Here is a 19,401-nt window from a genome sequence, read left to right on the forward strand (position 1 = left end):
AAAGAAAATGCCTTCCAGAATTCAATTCAGCCTGGGAACGGGCAGCCATTAAATTGTCAAAAGCGTCCAATATTGAATAATTTTCCCACGGCATCTCCAATGCCGCATCATGCCCTGCCACATTCAACAGGCTCTCCATAAAACTTTGGGACTGTGAGCGGAATAATTCTGGTGCACATGACATCTTAGGGCATCACAGTCACCTCCCGGAAAATAACTGAGTTGGCGGCTGGTAACACCACGCAGAGTCAGACTGAATTACTGTTCCTTGCAAAACATCGGAACTCAGTGTGCCGTATTGTGCCCTCGATCAGGAAGGGTCGTGTGCAAGCCGCCCCCAATTAACTAAGAGCATGTGAGGTGTGAAGTTAATAAACAGTATGCCCAATAAACAGGCAGAAGGGAGTCTGAGTAACTCCAGGAACGCCTCCCGGGATCTCCTGCAATTCATGAAGTGTCTGTGCAGAACCTACTTTACACCCAAGTCTCGGTCGATGTGCGATCAAATCCCAGCTCCATCCCGTAGAAGCCATGAGTCCTTTACGGTCACTACTCCTTTTGCTGTTAGTTACAAAAATCTGAACGACAGAAGTAATAGCCAGACATATTTTACCAAGTGGAGAACTCTGTTGCTTTGGCTGAAACCGACCTCTCGCTTTATGCAGATCCTCTACGGAAGGCTGGCCCCTCCTGGCTGCCCACCACCCTGGAGGGGAGGTGCCCCCTTCGTCCCAGCAGCAAGGCCAGGGAGCCTCCGTGCTCTCCTGGTGGGCAGTCTCTCCCCCAACTCAACCCCCCAACAATGAACCCCAGGCTTGGTGGCTTCAACTTGACAGAAGACCACTCCCCAAAAGAGGCTGTAATTTTCCAGAATTTCCTACCTCCCCCTGGAAGACCGAAAGGAGAATCCCACCATACCCTGAATTTTCGTCCACCTCAGTCACCAGAAACTCAACACTTCCAGAACATTCCTTGCCCCTGGAATCCGATTCCCAAATGGCTCTGCATTTTCCCCTTGTCTGATCCAATCTCAAGTTCCTCCGTGCACCCCGAACCCACCCCTTCTGCCCTCTGGGTTCATGGTCCACCATCAGCAATGTATCTTACAGCCCACAACACTTTCTAGAATATTCTTGTTCACCGTGTGGTGCTCTGGACTGAATTGTGTCCCTCACCCTCACCCCCATCTGTGTGTTGAAACGCTAACCTCCGTGGGATGGCTTTAGGGATGGAGCCTTTGGGAGGAGAGTAAGGTGTTCCATGAGGCCATGCAATGTGGGCCCTCATGATGGAGTGTACCCTTGTGAGAGCTCTTGCTCGCTCTCCCTCTCTCCCCCTCCGTGTGAGGACACAGTGAGGGGGCAGCCATGGGCAAAGCAGGCAGAGTCCCCGTGAGCACCCTCCTCTGCAGGCACCTGGTTCCAGCCTCCAGACCCACGAGGCGCACACGTCCGAGGTCTGAGCAGAACCCGGTCGGCAGGCCCATCCTGTAAGACGACAACTCTCTCTTCATCTGTCATCCACCTGCAGCCCCCTCGTGCGTCCTCTGTTCTCTTGTTACGGTGGAAGCCTCCGGAGCTGTCTGCACTTGCTGGCTCCCCTGTCCCCTGCAGGGCTCTCTGAGGCCCACCCAGGGGCCCTTCCAAGCCCACAACTTGCCCGCATCGCCAAAGAACGGCAATCCTTGGTTGTCTTCTTGGCCCACCCTGTCTGTGGCTCCATACAGCAGGGACGCTTTCTCCTCTACCTCCAAGACTCCGGCCTGTCCAGGCCCTCGTGCACCCCAGCTCGCTTTTCCTGGGTCCCTCTGTGCGTCTCCCGCAAACGACGGTGAGGCTCAGCGCTCAAGTTCTCAGACTGGCTACGTTCGCTCCACGGCGCACCTGGCTTTAAACGCTCTCCGCGAATCAGCAAACTCGCGGTTCCCAAATTTGCATTTCCACCCTAGACCTTTCCCCAACTCCAGACACATATAACCGTCTCCACGTGGATGTTTCACGGGCATTGTGTTCGAATCAGACAGATTTCATCTGCCCTATAGCTTTTTCTTCTCGGCAACTTTCCTCTTCTGACGGCGACTTTCCAGGCCTCCGTGAGCTCTGCTATTCTCACAGTCCACAACTGTTCACCAAGAAACCCTCCCTGTATCCAGAGTGCGTGGCTTCTTGGTTTACTGTCCACCCCACCAGATCACGAGCACCAAGAAATCAGCGGCTTCATTTTGTCTGCTGCTGTATCCGTAGCAGCTACAATTACACCCGGCAATAGCAGGGGTTCAATCAATCATTTTTGGCATTTGTTCAATGAATTTCAACACGAGCACTGAAATTAGTTAAAATTCTTCCGTGCATCTAGAAATTAAGGACTAATTCACAGCAAGAATTTACTTGGGGCCGTAAAATATATAAAATATATGTGGATGGAGGCTTAGAAAGTAATATTTTCTTAGAAAGAAAATATATGTAGATGGAGGCCCTTAGAAAGGGCCTTGCTGCTGAGGCCCTTTCCTAGAAAATCCTATTCTACAGCGTGATAAGAAAGTTCCAGAGAGGTATCTTACCTTCTTTACAGGCAAGTGATACTGAACGATAAAAAGTGCCTCACTTCTCCTCTGCCAACCTTCCCAGACGTTGCCCGGCAATCTGCTAAGTCTTGCTTCACAGGTTATGATCGTGTTATGGCCCACAAGCCTGGTGCATTGTTCTTTATGGGCTGGTGTTCAGCATAAGCATAAAACAATAGCAACGAGGGGGGCCTGGGTGGCTCACTCGGTTAAGCGGCCGGCTTCGGCTCAGGTCATGATCTTGCGGTCCGTGAGTTCGAGCCCCGCGTCGGGCTCTGTGCTGACGGCTCAGAGCCTGGAGCCTGCTTCAGATTCTGTGTCTCCCTCTCTCTGACCCTCCCCCGTTCATGCTCTGTCTCTCTCTGTCTCAAAAATAAATAAATGTTAAAAAAAAATTTTTAAAAAAACAATAGCAACGCAACACCAGAGAGTATCGGGAGAGGCCTGTCCGCATCTTAGACTTTGTTGACTGACTTGACTAGATGTCACCTAGGCAAGATGCCACCCTCCCCCCACACACACACCCCATCTTCTCAACTCAATTATACCGATAAACACATGGCTGCTGTGGAGAAGTTACCTTCGTGCACCGTATGGCATCATTATGTCAACAGTTAAGGCTGCTTTGGATTTCTTATTTTCTGGGTTCCTACATGAAGCCTTTAGAGTTTGTAAGTAGAAGTCTGTCATGACAGGTAGCCAAGAAGAAATGCCCAAAGATCTATAACGACGGGCAAATTCAAAGAAGTCATCACAGAGCCCCCCGAATGTGGAAAATAAACACTGTAATCAAAACCCAGAGGCTGAGGGAAATAGCCTAACGGGTCGACCATGTGGCGGAAATATGAACTGCAAGCAACAAGTGAAGCCAAATTCAAACTGCCAGGCCCCACTGGAAACTTCGGAGTTCGTTTGCAAAGGGGGTATGGGGGGGGGTGGGGTAGGGGCGCTCACGTTGCTATTTGCAGGCCAGCCTCTCTGGCAGGGCCGCGGAGGACGGGCCGGTGCAGTGTGGGGACTGAAGAACTATAGGTTTTTTCGGGATCCTCTTGCTCGAACCCATTCTGCATGTCGGGGAAGCAGAGTGTAGGCAGCATGCGGCCCAGATCCCTCAGTCACGGCGTGTCTCCAAACACGCCTTCTGCTTTAGACGCGACGTTCGGTGTTTCTTTTCTTTTAATGCTTATTGACTTATTTTGAGAGAGAGAGAGAACACGAGCAGGGGAGGGGCAGAGAGAGAGGGATCTGACTTGACCTGACTGGCTTACATTTGGTGCACTTCCCAGAAGTCTCAAAGTCAGAGACGGCTGTTAGGAAGACAGCCATTCCTGCCAGCCAGGGAGAAGGGGTTTGGGATATCAGGTCCTGAGCCAGACCACAGGAAGCACAGTGAAAGCAAGACCAGGAGGGACACCCAGGGAGACTCAGAAAAGGGGGACTCGAGGGAAGGAGTCTCTTCCTGTCCTCTTACCGCCCAAGCAACACACAGCACTGCTTCCGGATTGAAACACCGCACACGCACTACTCCTACTGCCCTAGAGAACACAGAGCTGGGGTGTGATTCTCCCGGCACCAGGCACAGACTTCTGCAGCGTGTCTGCCCCTGGGTAGGTCTGTTAGGGTGAGACAGGCCGAGGGGGGGGAGGGGAAGACAAGGCCCCTCCTCCGTCTCCAGGGAGACTGTCGCCTCACTAAGAAAGGGGCCGCGTCTCTTGCTCATCACGACCCCCAGCTCCAAGGACAGTGCCCACCTGGCACACGGGGATGACTCCCGAGTTCTCGGGGCCCGAAGGAATGGACGAGGATGGCTCCCAGCGCTGGGAGGGTTATCTGGTGTGGCACATGCTCGGTAAACATCTGGTGCGTGTTGCATGACCCAACACCCCTGTACCCGAGAGACCGCGGAAGGGCTGAGGGTAGGTGAAAAGAAATACACACGGACCATGACGGCACCCTGCCGTCTCCCGGTCGCTCTCTTCCGCACGTTCTGAAGCCAGCGAGCAAGGCCACAGAAGCAGACGGAAGGGAAGAGAAATCTCATTCAGTGCAGGTGGATGCCGCAATCTCCTCTGTGACTCCTCTGCAGCCTGGTGGCCGGCCAGCTAGCTGCCCCAGACTCCGGCATCACCAGGTCAGCACTCACGGCCCCCAATCATTTCCGCGGTCACTTTCTGCAGCGTTAAACTTGTCACAACCTAGTCTCCTAAAAATCCAAGAAGGCTTGACTGATCGTACCTACACCTCTGCATCCCCTGACCGGCTGTCATGAAGAGCACCAAAGTGACTGTTTTAGATAGACAGTAGACGAACAGACTAGAAAATGGTAAATAGGGGCACCTGGGTGGCTCAGCGGGTTAAGCGTCCGACTTCGGCTCGGGTCGTGATCTCACGGCTTATGAGTTCGAGCCCCGCATCGGGCTCCGCGCTGACAGCTCAGAGCCTGGAGCCTCTTCAGATTCTGTGTCTTTCTCTCTCTTTCTCTGCCCCTCCCCTGCTCACATTCTGTCTCTCTCTGTCTCTCAAAAATAAATAAAAACATTAAAAAATTAAAAAAGAAAAGATGATAAATAGATGATAGATGATAGATGACATTGATGGATGGATAGATGAAAATGATGGACAGGTGGGTGAATGGATGGATAGGTACATGATAGAGATGATGATGGACAGATACAGGATAGAAAGATGGATGGATGGGTGGGTGGATGGGTGGATAGATGGGTGGGTGGTTGGATGGTTGGATGGGTGGGTGGATGGGTGGGTGGACGGACAAACAGGCAGGCGGGTGGGGGGTCTGTGTGCACACATGTGCGTCTCTACCCCACTCATCAGGAACACCTTCCCTGCCTTGGTAGAGCTCAGTCTTACGTATTTTATCTTACAAGCGTACCCCACTGCATTCTGCCTGATCTCGATGTCAGATCCAGGTCGGGACGAGCACACAGCTTGCAAGGAAAGAAAAAGCCACGGAAGCTTATCACTTTGGAAAGTCTCCTTAGTGTCCAGCATTCTGGATGCTTTCTCCTCAGCCTTCTATTAAGCACGAGGAAGAAGAAAAAAGGGAAGAGAGAGTCAAGGGCCACATATGTACCTTTTCATAGGAAGCGCACTGAAAAATGTTCATCGCTCTTTTTTTTAATGTTTATTTTTGAGAGACAGAGAGAGAGAGAGAGAGAGAGAGAGAGAGAGAGAGAGGGCGAGAGAGCACATGAGTGGGGGAGGAGAGCAGAGAGAGAGACACAGAATCCGAAGCAGCTCCTAGGGTCTAAGCTGTCAGCACAGAGCCTGACGTGGGGCTCAGACCCACAAACCGTGAGATCATGACCTGAGCCCAAGTCAGACACTTAACTGAGTCCCCCAAGCGTCCCTACATGTTCACTAAAGGACTGAACGCACGCACACTGCCAAAACGCAGCACGTGAAGTGTTTTTACGTTGCTGAGCCAACACACATCCCAAAGTTATGTGGAAAACATAAAAAAAGATTCCTAGAGATTCCCCACTGGACGGACGTTTCTATCCTTTATTGCTAAAAACAGAGGTTACACGTGGGCAAGTAATTTAAGCCAAATAACGTTTCAGAAAACCACACGTGCTCCCGAAATGTCTGTAAGCCACCCTGGGATGGCACCTCTACACCCGTGCGTGTGACAGTCACCAAAGAAGCAAGAGAATCTAACTTGTGAGCTGGTGTTCTCAGAGTCACTTCTGCCGGCAGGGCCTGGTCGGTGTCGTCCCGTGTCATCACTTGTCCATTTCAGAAGCCGTGCTTGTCATCGCTGGACACACGGACACGAGTAAATGCACCAGGTGGCCCTCTCTCCTCCTCCTCGTGTGCTCGTGCGGGCTCTCTCCTTCACACACGGACACAAGCACACAGCACCCCCCTTACTACACTGCCCTGCACAGGCCTGGCCACTCAGGAAGGAGATGGCATTTAAAGAAGGAGTAAGCAGAACTTTCCCCAGCACCTTTGCAGCATGCTCGGAGGAGCGGGAGCATGGTGACGCACAACCTCGTAAACCGACCAAGGGCACACAGACCTGCAGCGGACGGGTCTTGGGGACACCCTGGGGTACTTCGGCAGGCGTGGGGGAGGAAGCAACCGGGACAGGAAAGGATGACCCTGGGTGACAACGATCACACTGAGCATGAAGGTTTGACTTATGATAAACGCAGCCCCCCGGGGGAGGGCTCGTACTTATAGGTCCCACCCCCCACGGGTCTGGGCCCAGGGCTCCCACAAGATGGCCCAGGCTGAGGGGCCATCCACAGGCTCGACCCGTCCCCTCCCTGCAAGACCTGCTCTCCTGGGTCCCTCATGCGGAGGATGGACCCGGCTGGGCCGCTCACCGGCTGTGGCTCCAGCTTCTCGGAGGTCAGCTACCCACTCTGCTGCTGCCTTTCTGGAATCGAGGCCGGGGCCTGCGCTGAGTCCTCAAAGCCTCACTCGAGTCTGACGTGCGGGAGGCTCCCTGCCCAGGAGGTGAGCGGACAGGCGCCGACCCTCCCCCCTCTGGCGGTCCGTGCTCCGGGAGCTGCCTCGTGCCATGTCCACGGCCCCTCCGTCCACACCCGCACGCGTCTGCTCTCTCTGAGCAGCGTGGACGAGGAGAACGGCCACGGCCCGGCCATTTCCCAAAGACGAAAACGCCTGCGACCGCTCACACCGCCGATGGCCCGAAAAGCAAACGCGCTCCGTCTCTGCTCCAGTGACCTCGTTCTCTTTAAGTAAAACGGAATCTGAAACCACGGAGGTTCTGGTGCTAGGACGAAGCGCATCAGCATGAATATTGGCTTGCTGGAACTTGACAATTTTTCTGGAGCTCACAGAACTGAAGAGCTGGCTTTTTCCCCTTCTTCTTCTCTTCCTGACTCGTGCGGTTTCTGAACATCTGCGAAAAACTGGTTCCGTCATCAGAAAACTGCTCGGCCCGGCTTTCACGTTTGGCTGCTGGCACCTGTCGCAGAACTGATCAGGGGGAACCGCCGTGGACTCCGAAACCTCGTGCAGGACAAACGGCCAGCCCCCCGAGGAGGCCACCGCGTCTGCTAACGGAGCCGGCAGGCGAGGCGGGACCTCGTGATCATCGCGGGAACGTTCCGTGACAAACGGTTTTGCCGGCAGCTTCAAAGGCTCCCGCCGGGTCTCCGTTACTTTTGCCGGCCTCCCTGTTCCTTTCTGATCCGTCCTGAAAAAAACAGGCCCAGACACAGGCAGGCCCCACCGTACCAACACCCCGTCACGGGCTGGACGGCAGAGGATCAATGCTTGGCCAAGCGTGTGATTTGCATCGTGACAGAGATCCTGACACGGAATCCCGCTTCGGTGTCTCCTTCAATCCAGTCCAGCATCTGGAGGGATCCGAGGTCAGTGCCACCTGACACACGGCTGACCGGCGGTCCTTCCGTTCATGCACCACCACGGCCTTTCAGGGGCGTCCCCTCCGCCTCAGCACGGTCTTCCTGTAGCGACAAACGTCTCATCTGTGAGACAGGCCCACCTGCCAGGCAGGCTGGGCCCGACCTGCACCGGTCTCTCTCGGGACGCAGCGCCTGCCTGCTGGAGGGGAGCTGCTTCCCACGAAAGCGGGTCCAAACTGCTGAGGACAGCAGGGCCCACGGGGACTCTCGATACAGGTCTGTGCCCAGTGTCTGTCCCTTGAGGTCCTTACACCTGTGCCGGAAGCCCGCTTTCCCGATCTTGCCTGCCTCCGTCCCAGGGCACCACCCCCAGCGCTTCTGGGTGCAGGCTGCCCACTCCTCTGTCCCCACAGACTGCGGGGACATCTGTGTGACCTCCAAGCACCCGTCCCAGCCCCGTCACGGCACCCGAGACGCCCCCCCCACTCCGCCGTCTTCACTCGCCCGCTTGTCTCTCCCACTTGACCGGAAGCACATTCAAGGACAGGAACCCCCTTCCGAACATTTTCTCTGTGACACGCTTCTGAATAAATGACCACTCCCGATCGGAGTTTCTTCACAGCGTTTCTGCTCAGCCACAACCTCCATCTTCCCTCTACAATGGATTTCTGTTTTCTAAACGTATAAAGTCTCTCGCTGCTGGTTCCGCGGGCGGCCTGGAGAAGCAGACACGCTCTGACTCCACGAAAACTAGCTCGTTCTCTTGAAGGGGAAGGGAGTCCGAAACCACACGGAGGTTCTCGCAGTGAGGGGGCCGGCTCTGGCACAGTGTCACCCGGGGGGATGGGGGGGGGGGGTCCCGTCCTCCGGAGTGGGAAGTCTACATCCCTCGGGACGCCAGAGAAGGTCTCCACGTGCGGACCGCCAGCTACTCCGTCCCGCCTCACGCTTCAGGCCCGCCACATTTCTCTCTTTCGTTCTTTTCAAAATGGGACGTCCTCTTGTACGCCTACGGGGTGTCCCCAGCCTGAGGGTCCACGCTCCTGCCACGCGGGACCACCTGCCTTTCCTGGACGCCGCCCCGAACATCCACCCGTGCATCCGAGGCTCCACTCACTCTGCCCAAGCCACATCATGTGTCACTTGGCATTTCCTTGTCACTCCCTCCCCTGTGCTCCGGGAGCGCCCCGCTCCCGCCTTGACCGAGCACCCCCTTAACTGCAACTCTAGACTCACACCATCCCCCCGTCAGGGCCACGAAGCCCAAACAGGCCGAGGGCAGACAGTGCTGCTGTGCTCCCCAGGGCCTCGTGCGGTGCCTGGCTCCAAGAGGCTGCCTAACAACACACTCGGATGGAAACACGTTCTTCGTGCTACAGTAGCAATAAAGAAGGTAAGTGTGGGTCCTCTTTCTTAAGACGAAGCACTGATATGCACGAAAAAAGCAGAGATGGCGTTCCAAGAACGGCTCAGAAATGCTTCCAAAATTCCAACCCATCTCCGCACCGGGTCCACGGTGAGGCCGTAAACACAGACCAGAGAGGAAACCCTCCATCGACGTAATTAGGATGCACCTCTTTATCTGCAGGTGGATCCCCAGAGGCAGGAAGAGAAATGGGAAACAATACCGTCAAGACGATGCGTGGCCAGGGCTCCGCCCGGGACACAAATGTCACGCGAGCGCCTGGAGCCCACGGTGCATTCAGCAGGCACCTCTTACGTGCAGGCGCCCCGCTAGGTACGGCCGAGGGAGGGGAGAGACGTCACCACTCCCGGCTCGGCTGGGGAGTGTGTCCGTCCTCACGGCACTTCCTTCCGTCCACCAAAGTTTACTCACCTCTCCAGAGAACCTCCGGTCTGCACTCCCAGGCCCTCCCCGCCCCCCAACACAGCCCACCTCCCCTGAGTTCCCGAAGCTCTTGATTCAAACCCACCGCAACATTCCCCGGCACTCAGGGGAGGAAGGCCTATCCCTCCCGCCGGCCTGTGAGTCTTTGACTGGCCGGACCGCCATCCCCCATCCTCGTCTGACCAGCTTGGGCCCAAGGACTCCAGAGCCGGGGCTTGGAAAATGTCACCTCAACGGATTCGCATTTCCGTTCTCTCCTTCAGAGAGTCCACCCACACCTTCGACACCCCGTGGAAATAAGGCAACTCTGACCACTGTCGGACATGCTTTACCTCTTTAAGAACCAGCACGCATTTGCCGGGTCCCACGGACTGAGGTAGCTCTGCGATTCTCCCTTTGTTCAGGTAAGGACCCGAGAAACACCTGTGGTTGATAAAAAGCTGAGGACAGCAGTATTTCCCGTTAACGGTACCTGCAGGGAAGAGAAACACAGCGGATGCCTTAGGATCCAACAAAAAACCGGCTTCCTCCACTTACTTGTCAAAATTACCAGAGGCACGTGGTGTCTTGACATCGGAATGTTTTATACCCACACCAGCTTGGAAGTTCTGGTTGTTTTTTTTTCTACCACATACGTGAACTTTTCTGTGTATTATGCAGGACTCGAGACACAGCAAAAGGTGCTACAACCGACACAGTGACAACTAACGTATCACTAGGCAGCTAAGAAAAAAAACAATACCGGCTACACAGCTAAGTTCCCCTGGGCTTTCCACCCCAGAAGCGCCCCCCCCGCCAACCTCGTGCTCCCCTTCCCCGAGTCTGGTGTGTATCATTCCCATGCACGTCTGTAAACTTTACCACACATACGGGTGTTTGTGTGTCAACACACAATGGATATTTTTAAAATGCAGTAAAATCTTGTTTGCTAACATAATTCGTTCTGGAAACATGCTTGTAATCCAAAGCACTTGTATATCAAAACGAATTTCCAGAACCACTGGCTCAGTTGTGATCATGTGACGTTTGGCATCACATACGACTCGTACGGCAAGACATCACTCGTTTATCAAGTTAAAATTTATTAGAAATCTTGGCTCGTCTTGCCCGTCACTCGCAATCCAAGGTTTTACTGTATTCCCTAAGTGGTTTTCTGCAGCATTTGGTTTGTTTAACGTGAAGGTTCTAAGATCCATCCAAGTTGGTAAACGTTTATCCAGAAGGTTCATCCGTTTTCCACTTCTGTGCGTGACTCCATTACATCAATACAGCACAAGAGAGTTTTCCATTCTCTTACTGATGGACGTTGAATTATTTCCACTCTCTGTATTACCGACAGGGCTTCAGTGAACACGGCTGTGAAAATCTGCTCCTGCTTATGGGCAAGAGAGTTTTCCAAGTAGGTAACAAGGAGGGGAACTGTTCGGCCCTGGGGTCTGCAGTCTTCCGTTTTATTACACATGGTCAAATCGATCTCCACGCGGACTATCCCAACTTACACTCCTCTCAGCGCTGTGTAGGAGTTCCTGCTGTCCCACGTCCAAGCCCACACTAGGTATGGCTGCCTCAGTCCCACGTCCAAGCCCACACTAGGTATGGCTGCCTCAGTCCCACGTCCAAGCCCACACTAGATATGGCTGCCTCAGTCCCACGTCCAAGCCCACACTAGGTATGGCTGCCTCAGTCCCACGTCCAAGCCCACACTAGGTATGGCTGCCTCAGTCCCACGTCCAAGCCCACACTAGATATGGCTGCCTCAGTCCCACGTCCAAGCCCACACTAGGTATGGCTGCCTCAGTCCCACGTCCAAGCCCACACTAGATATGGCTGCCTCAGTCCCACGTCCAAGCCCACACTAGGTATGGCTGCCTCAGTCCCACGTCCAAGCCCACACTAGATATGGCTGCCTCATTCTGCCGCTCGGATGGATGTGAAATGTACCTCCCAGAGGATTAAATCTGCGTTTCCTTCATTATGCTTTTGATTTAGCCAAGTTGTTGGTCTAGTTGTGTCTCCAAGGGCCACGGGGAAAAGTGGAATAACTACACAGTAAGGTATTACCCTACAGCCTCCTGATGTCTGGAAACACAGAAAGGGGGTTCGCTGTCAGCCAAGACGCGCCCTCCCCCACGCCGCTCCAAGCTAAACCACGCTAACAGTGGTATTTCTGCCTAACAACGGTTCTGAGTTTGGGATGGTAACTGAATGGTCCAGGAAGGTCTGTCCTAACAGGACTTCAACTGAGAACCAACAGGGAAAGAGCACGAAGTGTTATTTTTGTGAGTAAAAGACAAAAGGAGTAAAATAACAATTACAGACGCTGAAGGAAGAGCTGACATTTTAAAACCATTCTGAAGTTTGAATTCTATACAACAAAATTAGACCAAAAAAAATCATGCCCGCAGCTGCACACACGTGGAAGTTTCTTGGTAGGATTACCCTACCCAGACCTCGAGAAAAAAGTTCTAGTGAGTCTACTCATAAAAATGCTCTCCTCACTACACCCTGGACAGATAGGGTTCCTTCACGGCGTATAGCTTTTAATCCTGGAAGAACTCAGAGTGGGTTTCGTTCTGGCTACAAAACAGGATTCTTAATCAGATATATTATTCAATGTACAAACATGTCTATAATCAGCTTTGTTTGTCAAAGGGGAATTCCCATGTGTGTTTGCAAAGGTTATTTAGAAGATGTACGACTTCACACATTAAAAGACACGTACTATTCGTGCTCAGGTTTCAAACACAGAGGGTTTTAAGGAACAACTCAAGAGCCCACGGGGACTTAAGTATTAACCGCTAGTAGAAAATGCAGGTGGGATGGCATAAAATGTCAAAAGAAGGAGTGCGTGCTGAGGATATTTTCAACGCTTTTTCTCTCCACGTGACCACTCACAGCATACAACCTTAACTGGCTCCTCATTTCCAAGTAGCACTTGGACTCTTCTCCTGCAGACCGAAAGAATGATCTAGAGCTACTGACCAAGAAACAGAAGAGGCACAGAGAACTTGGTTTAGAAATTGTTTTTTAAAGGTGCGCCTGGGGGGCTCGGTCAGTTATGCACCCGACTTCGGCTCAGATCACGATCTCACAGTTTGTGAGTTTGAGCCCTGCGTCGGGCTCCGTGCTGACGGCTCGGAGCCTGGAACCTGCTTCGGATTCTGTGTCTCCCTCTCTCTCTGCCCCTCCCCCACTCACGCTCCGTGTGTCTCTCTCAAAGATAAACAAACATTAAAGAAAAATCAGAAAATAAAAGAAAAATGTTTTAAAGTAGCTGTATGTGAATAAGTAGCAATGGAGACAAGGAAAAAGAACCCAGAGTTGAGGCATTCTTGTATTGACCTGAGAATACGCGAATGTCCCCCTCACAGACTGGGAAGGGTCAGACAGCCGCAAAGGGGCTCACTTACCTGTGGTGTCCAAGGGAGAGAATAAACAAAGGTCATGAGGTATTTTCTCAACAGGCACTGTGGATGGCAATCTGCAGATCAAGAAAACGAAATGATCATGAGTCGCACCCTTCGGAAGACACTAGTCCATTCCAAAGTCCTTTCACAACTGAAAGGGGCTGTTCCAGAAACCCTAGGACACATGCATGTAGCGGCAACACCAATACCCACGGGGAAGATCATTTCACACAAGTCGCTCCCCAGTTCTTCCCATAACCCTAAGAAGCCAGTGGAACATCTCCCCCTCGAGTGGACCTCACTAGTCAGTGATGTCCTTCTAGGTCGTTCCAGGCTTCGCCTCTTGCTACAGAATTACAATAACATCCTTAATTATGTTCTTAGACCCGAAGAAGTATTAGCTTGCAGAGACTTGAACGCGAATCAGACTTGTCTTCAATGCCTAACCGGGAACTACCGCTGTCTGGTGGCCTTTGATCTCTGGCATCTGGGCCTGTGTGGGTCACGGCTACACGAAAAGGATCTTCACAGAAAGCCTGTGAACGGATGGGTCTTGAAATGTCAGGTGGGCCTAGCCTACGACAGAGCTTTGTGGTATGGTTCAGGAACCGCTTGCTGAATAAATATTTTCTAAAAAATGTAGCCGGGGGGAAAAAGAGGCGTGTCGGGTCCCACAGGGTATCCACGCTGGCTGTGCGGAAGAAACCACACCGTCGAAGAGTGACATGAGCTCAAAGTAAACCACGACGAGACCTCAGTTGGGGCAGCTACAGCACCGGTTCTCAAAGGGGGGTCCCCGGAACCAGCAGACCAGCATCACCTGGGAACTTGTGAGACGTACAGACGGTCAGGCCCCACCGAAGACCCGCTCAGCCGGAAAGTTTGGACATGGGGGTCCGGCAGCGTGTGTGTTTTATCGAGCTGCCCCGGTGACCACGGGTCCACGGACCGCAAACCGGGGAGTTAACGAATTCAGATTTGGGTTCCATGGTGGGACGGTTGATTATTACTTCCTCTCTGTTTCAGCCTCCTCCAGACACACCTGGAGTCGCATTAACCCGATACACTGCGTTTCGAAACGAAGGTACGAAAAATGCCCCCCAAACTGTTACTTGCATTCAAGTGACAATACAGCTATTATTACATCTCATTTTATTTCGACGTGAGCCTGGGGAGATGCAAAAATGCTGGTCTTAAATTCCTTTCCCTCAGTGTATTTTTATGAAGAAAACGGAGCCAGCTGGCAAAGGCAGAGAAGAAACGCGGCTTCCTCGAGGGCACCCTGCTGGGACCCGGCAGAGCTGGCATCAGGCCGAGGGCCGCCTGGCAGGCCGGCTGCGACCAGGGACGCCCGCGTGCTGCGTGCGGGGCAGGGGCAGCTGTGCGTGACCGTGGGGGCATCGTACATTGCTGTCACCTTTAGGGCGCCAAGTGCTAGCTAAGTCCCTAAGGAAAACAGCGACGCCTCCTGCCCTCCATAAAGACAACGCTGTATAGTTGATCGCACAGTTCGGGGGGAAAACAGAAACAAAAACTTACTGTTTTTCCGGTTGCACGACTGCGATCTTTCTCTTTTTTTGTGCTGGAAAACAGGCAAGACAGGGCAAAAGGACAATCAGCTTTGCTCACTAGTTGGGCAACAGCTTTTTTTAAAAAATGCCTTCAAGTAAAAACTGTGTCAGTTTTAAAGTAACGGTTTAAACACTGAAAAGTTATTCTATTCATGCCACAATTTTACCTCAGTTTCTTCTAGCATTAGTCTGTGACTCATCAGAAATGAAGTCTAAACAGAATTTAGTGCATTTAATCTTACCACCACACTAGCTACGTTATTCTAAAATGTGCTTTTAATAAGAAAGAAAGAGCACACATATCATACTCACCTAATCCAACTAGTAGGACAAATTGCTGCGAGCAAGATTATCCAGAAGGATTGTTTTTTTTTTTTCCCCACAGAAAGCGTGGGAAGTCAAATAATATTACCATACGGCATACTCCCAAATTAGGATTAGAGGCATGTTTTTGCACTAAAGTATTATTACTGGAAGGAGGATTAGTACCCCGTAAATATGTCTGACGAATATCGACATAACCCAGCCAATAACTATTTTTCCGACAAGAAGATTTACAGTTTATATAACGTATTCGGAGCACCTTACCAAAGATAGACCTAAGACCACGGCATCAGTTAATGCTGGCATAGACAATCCCACATCTTCCAGCATATGTGTAATTTCAAGAAAAAAGTTTTAAGTGTATTTTTTGAGAGTGAGAGAGAGAGCCAGAATCCCAAGCAGGCTCTGAGCTGTCAACGCAGAGCCCAACGCGGGGCTTGATCCCATGAACCTCGAGATCATGATCTGAGCCAAAATCAAGAGTCAGACGCTTCACCACCTGAGCCACTCAGGCACCCCTGAACAGAATTTCTAAAGCTACTGGAGTTTAGAGGATTTAGATTTATAGCTTGTCTCTTCAGAACAAATGCGTGACTGAATCCGGTCATGCCTGGCTCTCTGGCCAGTGGAGTCAAGAGTCTGTGGCACTTTAAGTGAGAAGAAAAAATGAGAATGCCTTTGATAATGAAAAAGTTATTCTATGCTCAAAATTTTAGGAATAGCTTAAAGTGAGGGCCAAGATACTACTCTCGTTGGATGATTCATACAGCAATACTGTGTATAGGGGAGAATAATCCCTTAAAATCCACCTGTGTGTAATCTGGGCTACTTACTTTGTGGCACACAGGTAATGTACCATCCCACTTTTTTTGAGTGAGTGGGGGTGGGGAGCACGAGTGGGGTAGGGGCAGAGAGAGGAGACACAGAATCTGAAGCAGGTCCAGGCTCTGAGCTGTCAGCACAGAGCCCCACGTGGGGTTCGAACTCACAAACTGCAAAGTCAGATGCTCAATGGACCGAGACACCCAGGCGCCCCCACTGTCCCACTCTTAATGAATATCGACTAGGACTCAAGTGCCCTTCAAAATCTGACATCAGGGAACAGAACTGATACAGGATGGAAGCTTCCTTTCTAGCAATACTCTGAGCATCTACATACGGGAACCATGTCGTAGGACGTTAGAAAGTAAAGCTAGCATATAAATTAATAAAGGAAATACTAGCAATATCTATTTCGCAAAAATTAAAACCCCTTATCTTTAAGGGCTCATCATTTTAAATAATACTCTTGATAAACATTAGGATGGAATAAAAATGCCATGATTTATTAGTTTTGAAGATTTTTAAAGGTCCCATTTCAGGATAATGATCTACAACAGCATATGTTAAAACACACACTGCTATATATATTCAAGAGACAGAACTGTTATATTTAAGAACACAGAGTTAGTTCTGGGTTAACTATTAATATTGTTTTAATTCGGCATTTTTGTGATCAGAAGGACATTATACACTTCAAACCACAGTTGAAATCTCACTGGTTGGTTAGTGCTAAGAGTAGCTGTTTGTATGTTATGCCAGTAAATTATTACGGTCAATTATGATTCTTTCAGGGTAAATCTCATGAGAAAAACTAGTTCTTTCTCAGACATGATGATACAAAAACACAGTATTCAGCTTAAATGTTCTCTAATCAAAATAACGAATTGTATACCAAACTGGGAGTCAAGATTTCTTTCATATTTTATTTATTTTATATATGTTATATATTATTTTATACAACATACATATATTATCGTATTTATTTTGAATTTTATCTCTGCCACTCTGTGACCTTCAACCACCTTAGCATTCTGACTTCGTTTGTCAACCTGTGAGATGCTTACAAATATTCATCTCACAAAGACATTGAAAGCATACATGAGGCAAAAATATCGGCACTCCACAGAACATCTAACAGCAGCTCTGTGTTTTACAACTTAGCTACACTATTTACCAAACTGTCTATTCATAAAAATAAATAAATAAATAGATAGATAGATAGATAGATAGATAGATAAATATAAAATTTTAAAAAGGGGATGCCTGGGTGGCTCAGTCGGTTCAGTGCCCAACTCTTGATCTCAGCCCAGGTCATGATCCCAGGGTCATGGGATAGAGCCTAGCACTAGAGCTTAAGATTCTCTCTCTCTCTCTCTCTCTCTCTCTCTCTCTCTTCCTCTGCCCCTCTCCCCTGCTCGTGTACTCTCTCTCTCTAAAACAAAACAAAACAAAACAAAACAAAACAGGGAGACCTGGGTAGCTCAGTCGGTTGAGCGACCGACTTCAGCTCAGGTCATGATCTCACGGTTTGTGAGTTCGAGCCCCGTGTCGGGCTCTGTGCTGACAGCTCAGAGCCTGGAGCCTGCTTCGGATTCTGTGTCTCCCTCTCTCTCTGCCCCATCCCCACTCTCACTCTGTCTCAAAAATAAGAACTGAAGAGTCTCATAAATATGGAGAACAAACTGAGGGTTGCTGGAGGGGGGATGGGTGACGTGGGTCAGGGGCACTAAGGAATCTACTCCTGAAATCATCGTTGCACTAGATGCTAACTAACTGGGATGTAAATTTCAAAAAAAAAAAAAATAAATAAATAAATAATAATAATAATAATAATAATAAATAAAAAATTAAAAAATAAAATTAAAAAATAAAGAAATAAACATTAAAAAAACTTTTAAAGAAAATAAAATAAACAAAAGACACACAAAAAAAATGGTCTATTGACTCCCCCAAGCTGCAGATGCCGTCCACGCTGGACGATACTTACAGACTGTTTTGTGCGGTGTGGTCAAAGGGTACGAATTCGCCTCGCACCAGCCCACCGGGAAGATGTCCATGGATTCTACATCAACAATAAACTCCGGAGCAGGAGTCTGTAGGCCTGCATTGGACAAGTCAAGACAACAGGTTCAGATTTTACCAAAAAGAGCCAGAAGAAGAAAGGAAAATGCAAGCATCCCTGAGATGAGGAAAACATTCCCCGGAACATGGAACAGAAAACTTGGAACAGTCTTAACGACAGATGCCGATGCCTGGAACAGAGTAGAAGGGGCTCAAGTCAAGTGCAGACTCCAAAAGTCTAAGACTCTTCCTACTGCCCATGGCGGAGGGAAGGGCGGAGAGAGGAGTCTGGGAACAACGGGCACTGGAGCCTGAAAGCACCTTGAAACCTAAGGGAATGCACCTGAGCTCGCGGTCGGGGCCACAGCACACGTTTAAGCCAGCAGACACACTTCCTGCTCAGCCAAGGTCAACCTTCAGCCAAGGGAAGTTCGCATCACGGTCAAAAGGAAGTAGTGAGGCACAGCAAGCCGGGTTTTGAGCAGTGAAGACAGACGATACAACTTCTCTAGCGAACTCATTCACTGATCAGTTTGACTGGGGTTGCTAGTTTCGAGCTCCTTGGGGGACCGCGGACTGCCGCCACGTTGCACAAAACCGTTTATGCCGGAGTGTGTTTTCCAGTGGGGTCGGCCTGTCACCCCGTTTCACGGTCCTACGAATGCCTCGTGACAAATCAGCACCACAGCTACGAGACTGGGAAAGACGGAACACATCTGCATGTAACATGAGCCAAGGTTTCACGGAGCTCTGGCTATAGGGGTCAGTATGGAACCCAGCAAGCTAGTGAGAAGAGGAAACTTCTACACAGACTCAGCAATTCTTTGGGAAAGAAAAAGAAAACACTGGAGGAAGACACTTGTGAACTAAGAATCAAAAGCGAAGAACTCTTAATAGACACGGGCTCACCGGCTCTGAGCACCTACCCTTGCTTTGCTCTGGTTTCTTCACTGAGAATCAAGGCGAAAACCACACAGTAGAACCCCCTCACACATCCACGTCGCCACACCACATCTGATGAAATTTTAAGTCGGATCCCCCCCAAAACTTAGCTTCATGAAGCGTGATTCCAGCAGACGTAGGACGGTCCCACCCATTGTAACTCTGACATTCGCTGCCCTGGCTCCTACCCCTTACTTCTCATCATAAAGTAGATACTGCAGTAAAGGAGCATGTTATTTGATACACGTGGGGTCCTGATTCAGCGCTAACCCAGTGAACACTCTGACAGCACATTCTCACACACACACACACACACACACACACACACACACGATCATCGCCATTAGTCACGTTCGATGTTCGACCCCTTCTCAAAAAAAGCAGTACTACGATTACCGATCCCAAATGCCCTTTTGCCTAATTCTCCCATAACGTGAAGGATATATGAGTTAAAGGAAGGCAAACAGGTTGACAGAGATTATTTCTCGACACAGTCGAG

At 50.6% G+C, this 19,401-nt stretch overlaps 1 protein-coding gene across 6 annotated transcripts in view; it reads right to left on the reverse strand.

Moving 5' to 3' along the window:
• Nucleotides 1-19,401, reverse strand: part of SFMBT2 (Scm like with four mbt domains 2) — a 220,159-nt gene that overhangs the window by 30,029 nt on the left and 170,729 nt on the right. For all 6 annotated transcript variants that reach the window (XM_081796040.1, XM_078450465.2, XM_081796039.1 and 3 more), the window contains 4 exons: nucleotides 17,887-18,000; nucleotides 14,722-14,764; nucleotides 13,186-13,256; nucleotides 10,108-10,247 (listed from right to left, as the gene is read on the reverse strand). In XM_081796040.1, the coding sequence (XP_081652166.1) occupies nucleotides 10,108-10,247; nucleotides 13,186-13,256; nucleotides 14,722-14,764; nucleotides 17,887-18,000 (368 nt within the window). The remainder of the gene's footprint in view (nucleotides 1-10,107; nucleotides 10,248-13,185; nucleotides 13,257-14,721; nucleotides 14,765-17,886; nucleotides 18,001-19,401) is intronic.

The sequence above is a fragment of the Panthera onca genome, chromosome B4, assembly GCF_046562875.1.
Source record: "Panthera onca isolate mPanOnc1 chromosome B4, mPanOnc1 haplotype 2, whole genome shotgun sequence".
NCBI classification, from domain to species: domain Eukaryota; kingdom Metazoa; phylum Chordata; class Mammalia; order Carnivora; family Felidae; genus Panthera; species Panthera onca.